General features: G+C 38.7%; 1 protein-coding gene across 5 annotated transcripts in view; it reads left to right on the forward strand.

Annotated features, from left to right (window-relative positions):
- The window catches only part of FARS2 (phenylalanyl-tRNA synthetase 2, mitochondrial), a 477,859-nt gene that overhangs the window by 127,496 nt on the left and 330,575 nt on the right, over positions 1–19,788 (forward strand). For all 5 annotated transcript variants that reach the window (XM_045584236.1, XM_045584234.1, XM_036446280.2 and 2 more), the window contains exon 4: positions 3,872–4,003. In XM_045584236.1, the coding sequence (XP_045440192.1) occupies positions 3,872–4,003 (132 nt within the window). The remainder of the gene's footprint in view (positions 1–3,871; positions 4,004–19,788) is intronic.

A 19,788-nucleotide genomic window follows, 5' to 3' on the forward strand; every position in this document is an offset into this window, starting at 1 on the left:
ATCCTTCTCTCTTCCTCTCTGTAAAAAATTAATAAAAATATATTAAAAAAAGAAAAGAAAAAAAAGGCTTGTGGTGATTATTGACATGCATCTCCCAGTGTCCCCTCCAAGGATGGGGTTGCAGCCTGCTAATGGGAGTGCAGGTGGTCTCCAACTGTCTGCTCCTTTGGGAATTGCCTCAGCTTTGGGCAGCCTTCTTGCGAAAGGGCATGACCTTTCTAGGGCTACCCAGATCCAAGGACTGGTTGTGGCAGGAATATAAAGGCCCAGCATATTGGCCTAACACTCCACTACCCCATCTTTGGGCAATTCTGATGGGCTGTTTCAACTCCTTAGCTCTTAAAGTTTTTTGGGCCTGATTGCAGTTCATGGTCTTCTCCTCTACCCCAACCTGCTGCCACCCTCTTTCTTCCATTGGTGTGGATTCCCCAAAATAACCCTGCCTGTCAACCCAATCTCCACCGGGACCTATGTGTGGTTTCATTCAACCAAAACATTTCTGGCTCTGTACTGTGAATGTTGTTCTTCCATATCATTTCATATTTTCCTCTAGACACACATCCCTCTTAGTATAAATGAAGTGATTGTAAGTTATATAAATTTCTACTGACTGTGTTGTACACTTGAGGTGAATATAATATTGTATGTCAACTGTCATTGAAAAAGAAAAAAATTATAAAAAAACATAAACAAGGTGAACGTGATTGAGATTAATAATTATGCTTATAGTTGTTAGTTCTACTTTGTTCCTAAAATTGACAAATAAAAAAAATGTAAGCATGTTACTTCAAAACTTTAAATCAGGTTTTTTGAGGTGTCTGACATTTTCTGTTTTGGAGAGGTTTGTTGTTCTCAGAGTACTTATGGAAAGTGAGGTAGCTAAGCATTTGTGTTCGGGCAATGCTGAGTTGCCTCTGCTCACTGTGGCTTGGATATAGTTCAGGCAGGCTCCACTTTTAGGTACAAACTGGCTGACGCTGAAGTTCTCTGCAAGTGCCGTGCATTGTACAGAGGCTCAGTGGAAATAAGATATCATCTTAGGAATCAGATGAAAAGAGACATAACCTTACTTTTCTTTAATGTCTGCTGAATGGAGAAAGATATACTAGGGTTTAACTGTCTGGTCTAAAGAATTGGTATAAGGAAACCTCTTGGGAGAAAGCTTGAGAAAGCAATTTTGAATTGTACTGGAACATACTTAAAAAGCTGGGAAAGGGGGAAAGGGATAGCAGGTAGATTTCCTACTAGAGAAATGAGAAGTTGAAATTGTTGGAGGTTTTATGTTAAATGAAACCAAGTTATGAGCCTTCAGGTATAGTGAAAAAAATTATTTACAATTTTAGGAGTAATTTATCAAGACAATGTGCCAGGAACTGTACCTTTGCATACTGTTTCTACTTCTTTTAGCTTTTCAGGTGACCTGGAAAACATTAAGATTTATATTAGAGGGAGAGTTCCTTTTCTACTCCTGAGGTTCACTGAAAGATCAATTTCTTCATTCCTGTCACTTGTCATCTGGCCTCACTTCTAGCCCTAGCGCAGTCAAAGGCTAATCAAAGCAAGGTTATCTAAACTCTGTTATCGATCACTTTAAGTCCTTTGAACACTTGACTTGGGCTACTTCCTAAAGACCTAACCTTGAATTGATATCCAAATCTACTCTTTCTGCTTTTCTTGTCCGCTCAGATTTTGTAATCATGATCTGCCACCTTAGCCAGATCTAGCTTGGTAGGGACCTTTTTTCTTTTCTTTGGTCAGTTCACTGTACAAATCCCTCTTGCTGTTATTCCAGATTGTATTACTCTTCTAACCAGAAGTCTGTTATTCAAAAAGCAGGGAACTTGAAAATAAATAGAACAATGAAAGGAAAAGCTACCTTCTTCTATGTAATTTGTGACATAGGAAAGATCCCCTTGTCTCATAATTCCCTTCTCATCTGATTTTTCATTCTTGAGATATCTTTTTTGACGGGCCAGGAAATGTTTTAATTGTCAAGAGTAGGAGTTTTGGAGTTAGGCAGACCTGGGGTTAGCTTAGTCATTTACTAGTTGTGTACCTTTGGGCAAGACACTGATCTTTCTAATAGTTTTTCTCCCTATCTATGTAATGAGATGGTAGAGGCATAGTAAATGCTCAATAAATGGAAGCAGTTTTTGTTATTATTTTATTTCACATACTGATTTCTAATAAATTTTAAATGCAAATATTCTTGGATGAGAAAAGACAGTATTTTAAACTAGAGGCCTGGTACACAAAATTTATGCACTGGGTTGGGAGTGTCCCTCAGCCCAGCCTGCACCCTCTCCAATCTGGGACCCCTTGGGGTTTGTCTGACTGCTGGTTTAGGCTCAAAAACCAGCTTTGGACATCCCTCTCACAATCCGGGACTCCTTGGGGTTTGTCTGACTGCTGGTTTAGGCTCAAAAACCAGCTTTGGACATCCCTCTCACAATCCGGGACTGCTGGCTCCCAATCGCTCATCTGCATGCCAGCCTGACAACCCCCTAACCACTCCCCTGTCAGCCTGATCGACACCTAACTGCTCCCCTGCAGGCCCTCTCGCCCCCAACTGCCCTCCCCTGCCAGCCTGGCTGCCCCTAACTGCCCTCCCTTGCAGGCCTGGTACTCCCAGCTGCCCTCCCCTGCATGCCTGGTTCCCCACACTGCCCTCTCCTGCTATCCTGGTCCCCCCCGCAACTGCTCTCCTTTGTCATCCTGGTCGCCCCTAACTGCCCTCCCCTGAAGGTCTGGCCACTCCCAACTGCCCTCCCCTGCTGGCCTGGTTGTTCCCTACTGCCCTCCCCCGCAGTTCTGATCCCCCCAATTGCCCTCCCCTGCATGCCTGGTCCCCTGCAACTTCCCTCCCCTGCTGTCCTGGTCTCCCACAACTACGCTCCCCTGCTGGCCATCTTGTAGTGGCTATCTTTGTCCACATGAGGTGGCCATCTTGTGCAAGGGCATGAGAGTCAATTTTGTATATTACCTCTTTATTATAAAGGATTCACAGAGGGACATGTTACCATGGAGAAACACAATCAGGAGTGTTGCCTCAAAGAAGAGAAATATCATTACTTAAAGTGAAAGGACCAAAGGGTCTAGACCATAGGTGATTTGCCCACTTTTGTGTGTGTTTCTCACATTGGTCATCTTCTCATTTGATTTCTCTGCTTTTGCTAATCTCTCTGCTTTGCAGACTTTGCTTTGAATTCATTAGTCTTTTCTTTGTTAGATAATAATATAATTGTCATAAGCACTACATATATGATTGCTTATTGAGAAATTCATTCTGCCATTTAGCATGTACTTTGTTTCTTTAGAAGTGTGTTTAGCAATCATCTGTTGAAAACAGTTTTGACTTTTTAAATGTTTTTCTTAAATTCAGTGATCTTATTTTAATTTTTATTAGCTCATAAAGTTTAATTTAAAAATTATGGAAATGAAAGTGAATTGGTTTACTCTAAATTGGCCATATAGGTGATGTGCAAGTTTGAAGGACAACATAGTAAAATATTTTTCTTTAGCTCTGAAAAGATGCCATTTCATTTATAGAAACTAGTAGAATTACCTGCTTCTCCATGATCTTGACCTAATTTTTTCATTTGCCAGGGACTTGCAGGGATTTGACAGGAGATTGATTTGACTTTAGAGAGTCCTGGAACTGCACAAAGTGTTTTTCATATTGGAAGAGACATACCCAGTTTTTCTTTACAAGTTTTAAGATTTATTGCCTCCCCTACCATAGCGCAAATTAATTTGTTTGCTATTTGTTTTACTCAGAATGTAGAAATTGGTGTCATTAGCCAAAGTATAAATTTGATCCCAAGAATGGGCAGACTGCCTTTAACACTGTTTTTATTTGGCATCTTTGCAGGTCTGGACATTAGATGGGTAGACTGCTACTTTCCTTTTACTCACCCTTCCTTTGAGATGGAGATCAACTTCCATGGGGAATGGCTAGAAGTTCTTGGCTGTGGAGTGATGGAACAACAACTGGTAAATTCAGGTAGAAAAGACTCCAACATTTTATTTACAAGCTCTCTTAAAGACCACTCTCCTCTCCTTTAACCTTATTTACACACTTATTTATATATTCCTGTAGGGATAGCCTTACCATCTTCCTCATAGTGCCCTCCAGACTTATTTCTGACACTCAACTCTGGAAGAACTTAATCTCTCACATTTAATTTTGTAATTGTTTCTATTTTTGGAGATCTTTCTTGTTAGCACTTTGCCGTTCAATTTGTACTTCTTCATTTTGTATTTGTTGGTATGTTACTTTTTAATTGTCCTGCCAATGTTTGATGCATGTCATATATAAGTGTCGTTTGTGTTCCAAACTATTTAAGAACAAAGCTAATGTATTATCCTTTATTGTTCATATTGCATTTAGAATAATGCCTAGATTCAACAGATATATGATAAATACAATAAAACACACTATAAAAATACTTAAAAGGCCCTCAATAATTGAAGGTAAATCAGAAGATGGGATCTCTGATTAAATTCTATATATAGGTACTTGAAAAGATCTTTCCAGCTCTTCTCTACGGACAATCCTATATAATAAAAGCCTAGGTGGTGTCATGCCCTCCCAGATTGGAGAGGTGCAGGCCTGGTTGAGGGACACCCTCCATGCATGAATTTTGTGCACTGGGCCTCTAGTTGCTTAATAAAAATGCTTATTTCTAACCTTAATTTTAGAATTGTGAGTTTTTCATTTTTTAGAATTTTTATTTCTTTCAGAGAGGAAGGGAGAGGGAGAGAGATGAGAAAGAATCAGTGATGAGAAAGAATCATTGATTGCTGCCTCCTGCATGCCCCCTACTGGGGCTCGAGCCCCCAACCCAGGCATGTGCCTTGACTGGAATTGAACCCAGGACCCTTTAGTCTGCAGGCTGACGCTCTATCCACTGAGCTTAAATAAAAACAAGACAAAACCCCAAATCTCAGTCAACCAAGACACAAACATAATAAAGAAACAAATTAATTAATTTATTGGAAATCTTGCAAACACATTCCTTTAATCTAAATATATACAAATACTCATTTTTTTATACTTGGTAGAGTTACTGTCACCTATTCATTTTTGCCAGTCTAAAGCTTTCTTTTATAAGAAGTGTCATTAGAAGCAGGTTTGAAGTCATCTAAAAATAAATATAGATAAGAATTTTATACAGTGGAACAATACTTGAATACCTGGATCTAAAAAATATGAGCATGTTTCAGAATGATAAGTCATTTATCAACAATCAGTAATTAAAATGGTTTAGAAGCATTTTTTTATATCACAAAATATTTAAGTCGCCATTTGAATTTAATTTGAAAAATATTTTTTTCGGAGTATAAATTCTTTCTGGGAACTCAGTTGAGATTTGAGCAGGGGCTCATCGCATAAGCAGTAACTGGAGTGGAAGTGATGCATATTGCAAAGTGCACTCTGCCCTTATAGCCCCCTTAGCTTCTGTAGAAGGACATTTGCTCTGTGGTGTCAGAGGCCAGTGACTGGGTTCAGGGTTGGTCACAGGGCTTCCTATAGCAGAACGGAGAAGAGCAGCCCGTGGTGACTAAGAAATGTGGATAGACCATAGATAACATGATGGGGCTAGAGAATAAGGGCGGAGTGAGATGGAAGAGATGAGGTGGCAGTGAAGTTCAGGTGTTTGTATTATTTGGGCTGGGAGACCAAAGGCCTGGCCTTTCCTTACTCTTAGATAACCTCCATCTGCAGGGCCTGGACTTAGTCAGCTCACAGATTCCTGTTCATTCTGCCAAGGAAGGCTTTGGGGGAAGCCCTGCACTCGGCCAAATGCTTCTTGGATACTTTTCAAATACTTGTAGATCTCTATTAGAGAAGAGGGAGCACAGAGATCACAAATTAGGGCCTGTGCATGAAAGTTTTGAGGAATGGGCTTAAATTTTTGAAGCCTGACCATAAAAGTTTTGTGACCTGAGTTTGGGTTCTGTCAGTTGACAGCAGTGTGCCTTCAGGCAAATTACTTAACCCCTGAGAGTCTTCATGTTCTCATATTAACACATTGGGACCAATAGTTTACTGCTAGCTTTACTCTGTGACCAGATAAGTTTCTATTGAATGAGTACAAAAAACATTTTACATAAATGTTAAAGGCACGCTTTAAAATTAAATACCCATTGCATTTTGAATTTATTATACTTTCTTACAAGCTATTACCTTTTAAAAGTATTATACATTGTAAAACACTGTGTAATATGAAGCGAGAATTCTCGTGATCCATCCACAATGTGTTAAAATGGGCACAGTGATGCTTTCCTTAAGGTTTTATTATGAGAATTAATGGAGGTGATACATGTAATGTGTTTAATACAGAGTCTTGTGGCTTGTAAACATTTAGTAAAAATTGATAATTAATAAAAAATTTCAAATGATTAGAACTATTATCAACAGAGATATCCCATAAGAGGAAATATTTAAACAGAAGCTGTCCTACATATTAATATTACAGAAATGATTTATAACCAACTGGAACTAGATTTCCTCTGATCTTAGTCATCTCAGGATCTCTGATTCTACATTGATTGATTTATGAGGGAACAGGAAAATTGAGAGTACTAAGAAACAGAAAACTCAGCTCTGTAGATGAATAAGCTTCTTAATAAAAAACAAAATATTAAGGGCAACTGTGTAAGATTTAATCTCTTCTTGAGTAAGAGTTAACTTCAAATACTTCTATGGCGTTTTTATTATTTTTTTCTCATTTTATTTATCATTTTTATTTTAAATTAAATTTATTGGTGTGACATTGGTTAATAAGTATACAACTCCATAATACATCATCTGTATATTAGATGTGTGTTCACCACCCCAAGTCAAATATCCTTCTGTCACCATATATATTTGACTCCCTTTACTTTTTTACTACTGTTCCCTCATCCCCCTTCCCCTCTGGTAATGACCATGCTGTTGTCTGTGTCTGTGACTTTTTATTTGTTTTAATTTTTTGTCTTGTTTGTTCATTTGCTGTTTTCAGTTTTATATTTCACATGTGAATTATATCATATGTTGTGGTTTTTTTTTTTTTTTTTTTTTTTTTTACTTTTTCCATCTGACTTATTTCACTTAGCACAATAGTCTCATGATCCATCCATGTTGTCACAAATAGTTTTTGATATTTTCTTATGGCTGAGTAATATTACATTGTACATATGTATCACATCTTCTTTATCCAGTCATCTATGGAAGAACATTTTGGTTATTTTCATGTCTAAAGGCACTGTGAATAATGCTGGCAATTATCATAGGGGTATGTATACAGAGGTTGGTAAAAATAGGTTTATAGTTATAAATGGGCAAAACACAGAATTTATTCTTGTTTAGTTATTTATTAGAGGCCCGGTGCATGAAAATCGTGCCCTGGGGGAGAGGGGAGCCCCTCAGCCAGGCCTGCACCCTTTCCAATCAGGGACCCCCCGGGGGATGTCCGACTACCTCTCGAAATCCAGGACCACTGGCTCCTAACCCTTTGCCTGTCTGCCTGATTGCCCCTAATCACCTCTGCCTGCCTGCCTGATCGCCCCTAACTGCTCCTCTGCTGGCCTGATCGCCTCTGCCTCACCCCACACCTGGGACATAGGATTCACTCCTCTGGCTGGATGCAAGCACCCAGGACCCAGGCCAGCCACAGCCGCAGGGGACTATGGGCGAGCGGATTCGCCCAGGCTGCAGCTATAGGTGCTGGCATCCAGGACCATGGGATGGGCAGCTTGTCCCTCTCCTGGGCCACAGGCGCAGGCACAGTCACTGGCTCCCAGGATCGAGAGGTATGCGGCTTGTCCCTCTCCCAGGCTGAAGCCTGGCTGGTCCCCATTTCTCTCTCCCCAGTGTTGAGTAACTGAGATGACCATTTGCATATTAGCTCTTTATTATATAGGATTCTTGTATTATATTTTTCTTTACAAACAACTGTAAACCTACTTTGCCCACCTCTGTATCTTTAGGGATAAATGTTTTTTAAAAATTTGGGTACTACAACCAGGAAGAGGGGCTGCTAGGTTATATAACTCTATTTTTAATTTTTTGAGGAACCTCCATACTATTTTCCATAATGGCTATACAAGCTTACATTCCCACCAGCAGTGAATGAGGGTTCCTTTATCTCTATAAACTCTCTAACACTTGTTATTACTTGTCTTATTGATATTAGCTGTTCTAACAGGTCTGAGGTGGAAATCTCATTATAGTTTTTATTTGCATTTTCCTAATAGCTAGTGAACTAGAGCAATCTTGTCATAATCTATTGGATCAAAGACCTAAATATAAGATCTGAAATAATAAATTACACGGAGGAAAATATAAGTACTAAATTTACAGACTTTGGTTTAGAACTTTATGAATTTGACCTCAAAGACAAGGGAAGTAAAAGCAAAAATGAATGTGACTATTTTGTTTATAGACAATGATTTGAAGGAATCCTATGTATCCTCCCAGGAGTGCTCCGTGTCAGAGGCCAGAATTAAGAAAGTATATCAGGGGATGAGCAGCTTGCCTATTACAATAGTTGTCACTTGGAATTGTGTTTCCTTGTACATTTTCCAATATCCTTGGTGGGTTTTTATAAGGTTTATTCACATAGTAATTTGCTGAAAATAGTTACATCTGAAACAGGTTTCCAAATCACTATTGCACATTAATGAGACTGCTGTTCTACAATTAGTTCAGCATATCAGGTATTCTTGAAGGAAATGGCGAAATGGGGGGGCGGGGGAGAAGAAGATACCTAAGATGTAAATATGTTTGAGAGATTCACAGTGGTGGTAGGATGTGTTTTAAGTTACTAGGGAATTGTACACATATAATTTATTTTATTTGTTTAAAATATATTTTTATTGATTTCAAAGAGGAAGGAAGAGGGAGAGATAGAAACATCCACGATGAGAGAGAAAATCATGGTGGATCGGCTGCCTTCTGTAAGTCCCCCACTGGGGATCGAGCCCGCAACCCTGGCATGTACTCTTGACTGAAATCGAAACTGGGACCTTTCACTTCACAGGCCAATACTCTAACCTCTGAGCAAAGCTGGCTAAGGCCACATATAATTAAAATCACATATCTTGTGTGTGTATGAGAGAGAGACTAATGAAAAGGAAGAAGAGACAGTTTTAGAAAAATTCTGTATAGGCTTTGCTATTTGAACTTGAAGTTATTATGACAAAGTTCTGTTCTGTGTCTTCTCAGATTCAAATGTGTTTTCACATATATAGTTATATTTTTAAACTGCCTGACAGTCACTAACCACAGACATTTGTAATTGCAGCTTATTTTTTTTGTTATTTGAGTTTCTACGATATAAAGAAAGACTATGTACATTCATCCCTCTTAATTCTCCTACATTTTCTTCCCTATGTGCTCTCCCCTTCGATTACCTGCCTTTTAATTTTTAAAATATATTTTTATTGATTTTAGAGAGGAAGGAAGAGGGAGAGAGATAGAAACATCAATGATGAGAGAAAAATCATTGACCTGCTTCCTCCGTACACCTTCTTCTGGGGATCAAGCTCACACCCCAGGCATGGGCCCTGACCCAGAATCTAACCAATGACCACTTAGTTCATGGGTCACACTGGCCGGGCAAATGCTCCTTCTTTTAAAGTTCTTAAAGAGGTGCAGATAAATGATGAAATAACTATAGACCAAAGAAATGGAAGCAGCCATGATAGTAGACATCAGTGTAGCCCAGTTTACTGTGTGTCTGCATCTCACTATTATACTTAACATCTCACTAATTACTTTATCTTAGTAACAAGGCTCTGAGGTAGAGCTGGGGATTTTACAGAACCTGAGAAAGGTGAACAGGATCATATAGCTAGATGTGGTGATGTGACTTGCTCAGGTCTTTCTGACAACAGTTAACTACTGTGTTGTGCTTCCTGTATAGTAAGTTTCGTGATTTTGTAGTGGCTAGAAATTAGTTTCAAATTAATTATCCTCACATAGAATAAAGAATTTCAATCAGCTGAAACTGGTTTGGCTCAGTGGTAGAGCATCAGTCTGCGGACTGAAAGGTCCCAGGTTCGATTCCGGTCAGGGGCATGTACATTGGTTGCGGGCACATCCCCGGTGGGGGGTGTGCAGGAGGCAGCTGGTTGATGTTTCTCTCTCATCGACGTTTCTAGCTCCCTATCTCTCTCCCTTCCTCTCTGTAAAAAATCAATAAAATATATTTTAAAAAAAAGAATTGCAATCAAATGGAACAAACAACAGCAAACAAAACTCTATATTTGTTCTGTAGTTATTTGTTATCCCTAAAGAAGGGCAATGCCCCCATGTCTGTAATCTGTGGTAGAGAGCATTCAATTAATAACATGAAATTAGGTTGCTATTTGAATAGTCAATGAAAACACTTTATTGCACATTTGAGTTCACCATGGCATATATATGTTTTTGTGTACAGATTAAGATCAGGCTTTTCCAGATAGTTTACATAATTCTACTTTAATTTTTTAAGTTATAGTGTCTTTACCATTGCTTTCAGACCCTTAGATTTAGTAGTTGTGAGGTGGGTTGTAATTGTTGTCATATATGATTGTTCTTTTTTCCTTGAAGATATTTTTTAAGGACAGTAAGGTATTATATCCCCAAATACCGCACACTTATTTTCCCATGAGTTGACTCAGGCTGCTAATGTCTTTTCAGATAATATGTGGAGCATGAATATCTAAAACTATCACCAGGTGACCATGGGACATGATTGTACCAGGAAGGAATATACCATTTATTGAGCCCTGTGAAATTTAGAAGATTGTTCATAGGCCAGGGGGATAAAAGGCTCTATAGTGGAAAATAGCTTTTAAAAAATGGAAACACATTTTTTATCTCTTCATTAAAATATAAAATTTGCCTCTTGTATAAAACTAAAAATACGTACATGAACAGTGTCAAGTATTCAAGAGTCTTTTTTTGTTGTTGTTTTGTTCATTTGCTTGTCACATATTTTTTGGATTCTTTCTAAGGCTATAGAAAAGCAAATAAGTATTGTTTTTGCCTTTGTCAATATTATAGACACTCAGACAAAAATAAATGACGATAGGGAGCAGAAGGGGGATGAGTGAGGGATTAGAGAAGAAGTACCAAGCTCTTGTCCTGGCTACATTCAGGATAGAATATGGTTGATATGGATATCTGAGAATAGTGTGCTGTTTGCAAAGGTTTACATACTTTATCTTTTTTGGGGTATATCTAGTTGGCATACCTAATGCTTCCTTTCCTATATAAGTATAAAGCTATTTCCAGTCTATTCTTCTTTTTGGTAGACAGTCTCTATAGTCTCTAGATACATTTATTTCATTCAGTGTTATTGATCTAAGTTGGTGAACTTGTAGATGACATGGAACAAAACTGTACCAGCATTGTGTTATATACAAGCATACATGCCATTCCTGTACTTAGCATCTTTTGTGTGTGAGGAGCTGTGCTAGACAAAGGCACACAAATCGATAGATGTGATTTCTTGCTGTAAAATTTCAAGTGTAGTAGGGGAGGTAAGACTATAATTGAAGCATGGTAGCACAAGTGCCTTTCTTGAGATGGGATTTTGGGGGATGTGAAGAGGGAACTCTATCTTTTACTAAATTCAGAGAGGTGGGGGGCATCATAGAGATGGTGGCATTTGAATTGTATCTTAAACAGTGGTTGTCAGATGGTTGCCTAGTAATCACTGGAGGAGCTTACGTAAAATGTATGTTAATAGAGTGTCAGATTCCATAGGTCTGGGATGGGGTACCAAGATGTGCATTTTAAACAAATACTTTGGATAATTTTTGTGAATAACCTGCACTCAGATCACGCCTCAAAAACTCTGTGTTTAGGATAGCAAGACTATTTTTCTTAATTTTGGGGTACAATATACATATGTAAAAGCCTAAGCAACAGTTATGACCAGTTGACCAAAGGGTCAATATGACGAAACACTGACCATTGGGGGGCAGACGCTCAATGCAGGAGCTGCCTCCTGGTGGTCAGTGCACTCTCACAGCCAACCTCCTGCGTTCCCTCCCCCACGCCGGCCAGCCCCAATAGCCCCAATTGCCAACCAGTTTGAGGTAAAGTATAATGAACTACACATACTTAAAGTGTACAACTTGGTTCATTTTTGACATGTATATACCTGTAAAACCACCATCATAATCAAGATAATAAACATTTTCATTACAAACAAAGGTATTCTTTTGCACTTTTTCTAATCTTTCCTTCTTCTGTCCCTGTCTCCAGGCAACCACTGATCTGACTCTGTCATTATAGATTACTTTGGATTTTCTAGTTTTATTAAATGAATCACACAGTATATATAATTTATACTTAGTTTCTTTTCCTCAGCGTACTAATTTTGAGATATGTTTAAGTTGTTATATGTATCTGTCAATATTATATGTATCAATTCTTTTTGTTTTGAGTATTGTTTCATTGTATAAATATATAAAAATGTGTTTATCCATTCACTTATTCATGGACATTTAGGTTGTTCCCAGTTTTGTACTATTACAAATAAAGCTGTTGTGAATATTTGTACAAAAGTCTTTGTGTGGTCATATGTTTCCAGTTCTCTTGAGGAGAAAACCCAAGAGTAGAATGGTTTGTACACATCAAATAGATCAATGTAATTGAATTGTGTTGAGCACTTTTATCTCTACTGATATTTTTGGCCTTAGTATTCTATCACTTTCTCAAAAGAGAATGATAAAATTTTGACTATGATTATAACTTGTGTATTTTACTTTTATTTTATCAAAATTTCTTTCATTTTTTAAGCTGCAATATTAAGTGCATACACTTAATATTATGTTTTCTGCAGGAATTGCCTCTTTTATATTGTGAAATATCCATACTTTCTTTAAGTCTGTTTAATTTACATTAAAATACACATTCTATACTTACCTACTACCTCTTCAGTTACCTTATGTTGTTTAAGTTACATGTATTTTGTCTATATACATTGGAAACTGCTCCATTTGCTGTTAAAACTTTTTGCTTTAAATATGCATTTTAAAGAACTTAAGAGAAAAACTGTATTATTTTATATTTACCTAGTTACTTACCATTTCTTTTGTCCTTTTTTTATTCCTGAAGATCCATGTTTCCTTCTAGTGATTTTGCCTTTCAGTATGGAAAGCTTCCCTTAGCATTTCTTATAAAACATGTCTGCTGGGAATGAATTTCTTTTCTTTAAAAAAAAATATTTTTATTGATTTCAGAGAGGAAGGGAAAGAGAGAAAGATATAGAAATTTCAATGATGAGAGAGATCATTGATCGGCTGCCTCTTGCACACACCCCACACAAGGGATGGAGCCAAAAAACCGGGCATGTGCCCTGACTGGGAATCAAACCATGACCTCCTGGTTCATAGGTTGATGCTCAACCATTGAGCTACGCCAGCTGGGCAGGATGAGTTTCTTAGTGCTCCTTTGTATGAGGACATCTTTATTTACCTTTTATTATGAAGGGTATTTTTATCGATTATAGAATTCTGGATTGATAGATCTTTTTTTCTCAACAATTTAAAGATATTGTTGTTGCATTGTTTCCTCCCTTTATGGTTTCTATAGAGAAACTCCTAATCATTTCATTTCTTGTTCTCCTGCATGTATTGTGTTATCTTTCTCTAGCCTCTTTCTATGTTCATTTTATTATCTTTGTTTTTAGCAGTGTGCTTTACATGATTTTAAGTGTGGTTTTCTTTGAGGTTATTAGGTTTACTAAGCTTGAATCTCTAATTTATGCCTTTCACACTATTTTGATAAGGTATTTTTTTTATCATTACTTCTTTAGATAACTTTTCTGTTTTAATTTCTTTCTCTCATCTGCTTCTGGAACTCAAATTACAACCATGTTAAATTTTTTTATTTTATCCCAGAAAATCCCAAGACTTGCTAACTTTTTTCTATCTTTTGTCTCTGTGGTTCATCCTATATATTAATAATAAAAGCCTAATATAGCTAAGTGACCATTTGTTTGACCATTCAACCAGTCACTATGATGTGCACTGACCACCAGGGGGCAGACACTCCAACTGGTAGGTTAAATGGCTGCTGGGGTCCAGCTGATCTCATGAAACAGGAAGTCAGGATTCAATTTCAAGGTCAGGGCACATGCCTGGATTGCTGGCTTGATCCCCAGTGGAGGGTATGCAGAAGGCAGCAATCAGTGATTCTTATCATCAATGTTTCTCTCCCTTCCTCTTCTGTAAAAACATATTAAAATTTTTTTTGAAACTCTCTGATAGTTCCTGCATCCGGGTCATCTCAAGATGGACTGCTATGAAGAATTGGTCACTTTGTCCTTGTTCTTTGTCAAAGTTTTGGATTGTATGCTGGAAATTGTCAGTGGTAAATTGTGTACACCAAGCACGTCAAACTCAAAGGCTAATCTGGGCCAAATAAGCAAAATTTAAGTTTATGTGGGACACACACACACACACACACACACAAAAATAAGCTTCAATTTTCATAGAAATGTAGGTTTATTTTGTAGGTTTATTTTGAATACAAAGGGCTGAAATAAATGAGTAATCTTGGACATAAAATAATAGAACATTTTAATAAAAATTAATATTTTTTTCTTGAACATTAACTTACCGGACACTGAGTAACTGCACAAATTAATAAGCCTAACACAAACCTATTTTTCTTGTTCTCTGAAAGCGAAATGTTTCCTGTTGCTCACACCAAACAAGTCAGTACAAGACTAATGGTGTGGCAGTTGGATGCTAAAATATTCTCTGCTAGTATTAGTGGAGAGAAATGGTGTGCCTGTGCATAAGGCATGGAAGGGAAATGAATGCAACAGTATTATAGTAGTCAATCATTAGTGAACTTTGTAGTTCATTATTAATAACTAGAAATTGTTGCATGGGTAGGGTTCCTAGGCCTGGCCAGCGATCAGGGTCGATCTGGGCCTTCCGGCTGCTAGCCCAGGCCTCTCTTCCCGGGCTGTGGGGTGCTGGCTGCCAGCCAGGGCCTTCCTTCCTTCCGTGCAGCCCCTTGGTGGACAGCGCACCTCATAGTGAGCGATCGATCTCTCTGTTGAACTCCTCTGGAGACAATTTGCATATTAGGCTTTTATAAAAGGAGATTATGTATAACAGGATATTATAAAAATGAAGTTATAAAATTTTTATTAAAATGTTTCTTATATACAGTTTTGTTGGCTGGGCCGCAAAAATATTCATTGTGGGCCGTATGTGGCCTGAGGGCCGTGAGTTAGACATGCTTGGTATACACTCTGTTGTAATCCTATGGTAACTTGATATTTTCTTTTAGTAGTTGGTCAACCTACTGTAGTAAAATTTAGGCCTTAAGATCTGACTTGCTTCCTAGGAAGTGGGTAGTGATTTAGATCTCAATGTATCTTTTTGCCCTGCTGATTTGTGTCTGCCCTGCACGTGTGCATTTCAGGAGTTAGTCTGAAACTTGTATGAATGTTACAAATGTCAGTTCAGTTTCCTCATCTGTTGCTATGCTAGTTTAAGCCTTTGCTCTTCATGTGTAGCTCAGATTGATACTTTGCAGGTTGAATTATGGCATCTGTTTTTTGTGTTCTCTCTTGCAGAAGTTCTTTATCTAACAGGTTTCTCATTGAGTCTTAGCTACCAATGATGAGATGCAGCTCTGTATCTGGGGCCCAGTTGGAAGGCAAAAGCAGGTGAGAAAATAAACACGAAGTCCTATGCAATTCATCTTATGTAGGTTATTTTTCCAAGTTTTCACTTTCCAATCAAAATGTGTTTGTTTACTTTTCAGAGTGCTATAGTAGTTTTTTTCTGTGTACTTGTCCAGGGATTTGAGTTGTAGTCAGTCAGGGATAAGTGGGATTATGTCCCTATAGTGGAACCAAACTATAGGCTGCAGTGTGGAGACACTCCAGGTGAGAAGATGATTATGAGAGGACATAACTGTGTGGTACCAGAAAAGTGTAGGTCTTATGAGCTCTACTGTATATTTAATCCATTGACTTTATTAACCAGTATTAAGCGTAGTGAATTTTTGAGGTTGAGACTAAGACCTGGCAACTCTGCTCCTTCCCTTCCTTCTCTCTTTTTCTTTCTCCCTTCCTTTCCTTTATCTTTTTAAATTTCTTCTCTTCTTTTAAGTCACTTTTGGCCCTTTTAGTGCTCTTTCAGAAAAGCAAACAAATATGTATCAGCATCATGATAGGTTTTGCCTTGTAGTTCCTCCCGATGACATATTTTCAAGCTGTCAGAATAGAGTTGTGTGTTCAAATATTTACTTACCTTTTCTCCATTTCCCTTTTCAAAATGGATAAGATGGCAAGATTCCATGATATAAAAGCAAACTATAGTCATTGAAAGATTAAGAAAATAAAGAAAGGAAAAGCAATTCTCTTGTCACCAACAAAAAAACTTTTAAAATATGCATAGCCGAAACTGGTTTGGCTCAGTTGATAGAATGTTGGCCTGGAGACTGAAAGGTCCCAAGTTCGATTCCGGTCAAGGGCATGTACCTTGGTTGTGGCCACATCCCCAGTTGGGGGTGTGCAGGAGGCAGTTGGTCAATGTTTCTCTTTCATCGATGATTCTAGCTCTCTATTCCTCTCCCTCTCAAAAAATCAATAAAATACATTTAAAAAATAAAATATGCATATGTATAATTATTAGATATACCTAATAATATATCTATAAAATATATATTTTATAAAAATAACATTACCCTTTGAATTTTTTTGTATTATGCCTTTTTACAATAATTTTGACATGAGTGTCTTTCAAATTACCAACTATATACCTATATCATCATTGCTAATATCTCTGGTTGGTAGTGTAGTTGAACATGTTTCCAGAATCCAGAAGTTTTTTATTTTGTCTGTTTTCTAATGGCACTTGAAAGGGTGCTGGGATATAAGCTACGTTTTCTGTTTATTGTCCCACCTCATAACTTTATTCTCATCTTTATCTTCTTAACATGTGCTCTTTCTAGTTTACTGAGAATGTCTAAGCCACTGTAAATGAACCGTCAGTTTTTCTCTTCTTCATCATAGGATTTTTCTATATTTTCATACAGTTTCTCCTCATTGCCAAGGCTAGGTAACATTGATTCTGGACTTCATGCTTACATGAAGTCTGATTGCATCCCGTATCCTCATTTTTTCTTCTGTTCAATTAAAAAATATATTTGTTTACATATTAATATTCACATAAAATAAAATTAACCACTTTAAAGTGAACAGTTTAGTATATTTATGATATTTTGCAATTATGATCTCTATCTAGTTTTCTGCAATTTCCATTACTCCAAATGAAGACATCTTATTCTTTAAGTGGCATCTTTCAAATCTCTTTCCCCCAGCCCTTGGACAACCACATTCAGTATTTTGTCTCTATGGATTTATCTATTATGGTTTCATATAAATGGAGTCTTATAGTATATAACCTTTGTTTCTGACTTCTTTTACTTGGAATAATATTTTGAGGTATATCCAGTAGTATATTATAGCCTATATCAGTACTTTAGTCCTCTTTATGGGTAAATGTTATTATTCTACCAGAGGCCCCGTGCACAAATTCATGCACCAATGGGGTCCCTCGGCCTGGCCTGTGGGATCCGGCCAAAACCAGCTCTCTGACATAACCCGAGGGGTCCCAGATTATGAGAGGGTGCAGGCCTGGCCAAGGGACCCCACTGGTGCACAATCGGGGAGGGACACAGAAGGTTGGTCAGCCAGGAAGAGACCTCCAGAGGGCTCCAGGGTGTTTCCGGCCCATCTTGCTCAGTCCCAATGGCTAGATGCCAGCAGCAAGCTAACCTACCTGTTGGAGTGTCTGCCCCCTGGTGGTCAGTGCATGTCATAAGCAAGTGGTTGAGCAGCCTTAGCATATCATTGGCATATTACGCTTTGAGTGGTTGAACAGGCTACTGGACACTTAGCATATTAGGCTTTTATTATATAGGACTAGAGGCCCAGTGTAAGAAATTCGTGCGCAGGGTGTGTGTGGGGGTGTCCCTCACCCCAGCCTGCATCTTCTCCAATCTGGGACCCCTCGAGGGATGTCCGACTGCCCACCAGGATCTGGTTTAAAGGAGCAGTCAGACATCCCTCTGACAATCCAGGACTGCTGGCTCCCAACTGCTTGCCTGCCTGCCTTCCTGATTGCCCGTAAACACTTCTGCTTGCCAGCCTGATTACCCCCTAACCACTTCCATGCCAGCCTGATTGATGTCTAACTGCTCCCCTGCCAGCCTGCTTGACCCCAACTCCCCTCTTCTGCCAGCCTGGTCACCCCTAATTGCCCTCCCCTGCAGGATTGATCGCCTCCAATTGCCCTCCCTTGCAGGCCTAGTGCCTCGCAACTGCCCTTCCCTGCTGGCCATCTGTGGTGGCCATCTTGTGTCCACATGAGGGCAGGATCTTTGGCCACATGGGGGCAGCCATATTGTGTGTTGGAGTGATGGTCAATCTGCATATTGCTCTTTTATCAGCTAGGATAGAGGTCTGGTGCATGGATGGGGGCCAGCTGGTTTGCCCTGAAGGATGTCCCGGATCAGGGTGGGGGTTCCCTTGGGGTGTGGGGTGGCCTGGGCGATGGGCCTGTGGTGGTTTTCAGGCCGGTCACACCCCCTGGTGACCCAAGCAGAGGCCCTGGTATCTGGAATTTATTTACCTTCTACAATTGAAATTTTCTTTGTAGCCTGGAGCAGAGCCAAGCCTCCTGCTTACTCCGTGGCAGCAGCCATTTCTGTTGGAATTTATGTATCTTCTATAATTGAAACTTTGTAGCCTGGAGTGGAGGCCTGGACTGGCCAGGGTTTTCAGAAAGCTTGGCTTCCTCCATTGCCAGGGGCAACCCTAGCCTCCCGCTCTTTCCAGCTTAGTGGCTTCCGCCATTTCTATTTGGTTTTGTTTATCTTCTATAATTGAAACCTTGTAGCCTTGAGTGGAGGCTTAGGCCAGCAAGGGCAGGCAGAAAGCTTGGCTTCCTCCATTGCCTGGGAAACCCAAGCCTCCCTCCTGCTCTCTGTGGCTGTAGCCATCTTGGTTGGGTTAATTTGTATACTTGCTCTGATTGGCTGGTGGCCGTGGCTTGTGGGCGTAGCAGAGTAATGATTAATTTGCACATTACCCTGTTATTAGGTCGGATTGTATGCATATACCACAGTTTATTTATCAATTCACATATTTATGGACGTTTGGCTATTTCCATGTTTTGGCTGTTGTAAATAGTACTACTATGAACATGTATATACATATACTTGTTTGGGCCTCTGTTTTCAGTTCACTTGGATATATATCTAGGTGTGGAATTGCTGAGTCATATGACAATACTATGCTTACCTATTTTAGGAAGTACCAAACTTACTTGGACAACAGCTAAGCCATTTTCATGCCTACCAGCAGTATATGAGGGTCCAGTTTCTCCATATCCCTGTCAGCATTTGTTATTTTCTGTTTGCTTTGTACTGTATTGTTTTGTTTTCTAGCCATCCTAATAGACGTGTAGTGGTATCTCATTGTAGTTTTAATTTTCGTTTCCCTAGTGACTTACAATGTTAAACATCTTTTCATATACTGGTTAGCCATTTCTGTATTTTCTTTGGTAAAGTGTCTATTGAAGTTCTTTGCCCATTTTTTAAATTGGATTGATTGTCTTTTTATTGTTGAGTTGAAACAGTTTTTATGTATTCTGGATACCAAACCTTTATCACATCTGTGATTTGTAAATATTTTCTTCAGTCCCATAGGTTTTCTTTTCATTTTCTTTATAGTATCCTCTGAAGCACAGAAGTTTTTAATTTCTATGTAGTCT

This window comes from Pipistrellus kuhlii, unplaced genomic scaffold (assembly GCF_014108245.1).
Source record: "Pipistrellus kuhlii isolate mPipKuh1 unplaced genomic scaffold, mPipKuh1.p scaffold_m20_p_2, whole genome shotgun sequence".
Classification (NCBI taxonomy): domain Eukaryota; kingdom Metazoa; phylum Chordata; class Mammalia; order Chiroptera; family Vespertilionidae; genus Pipistrellus; species Pipistrellus kuhlii.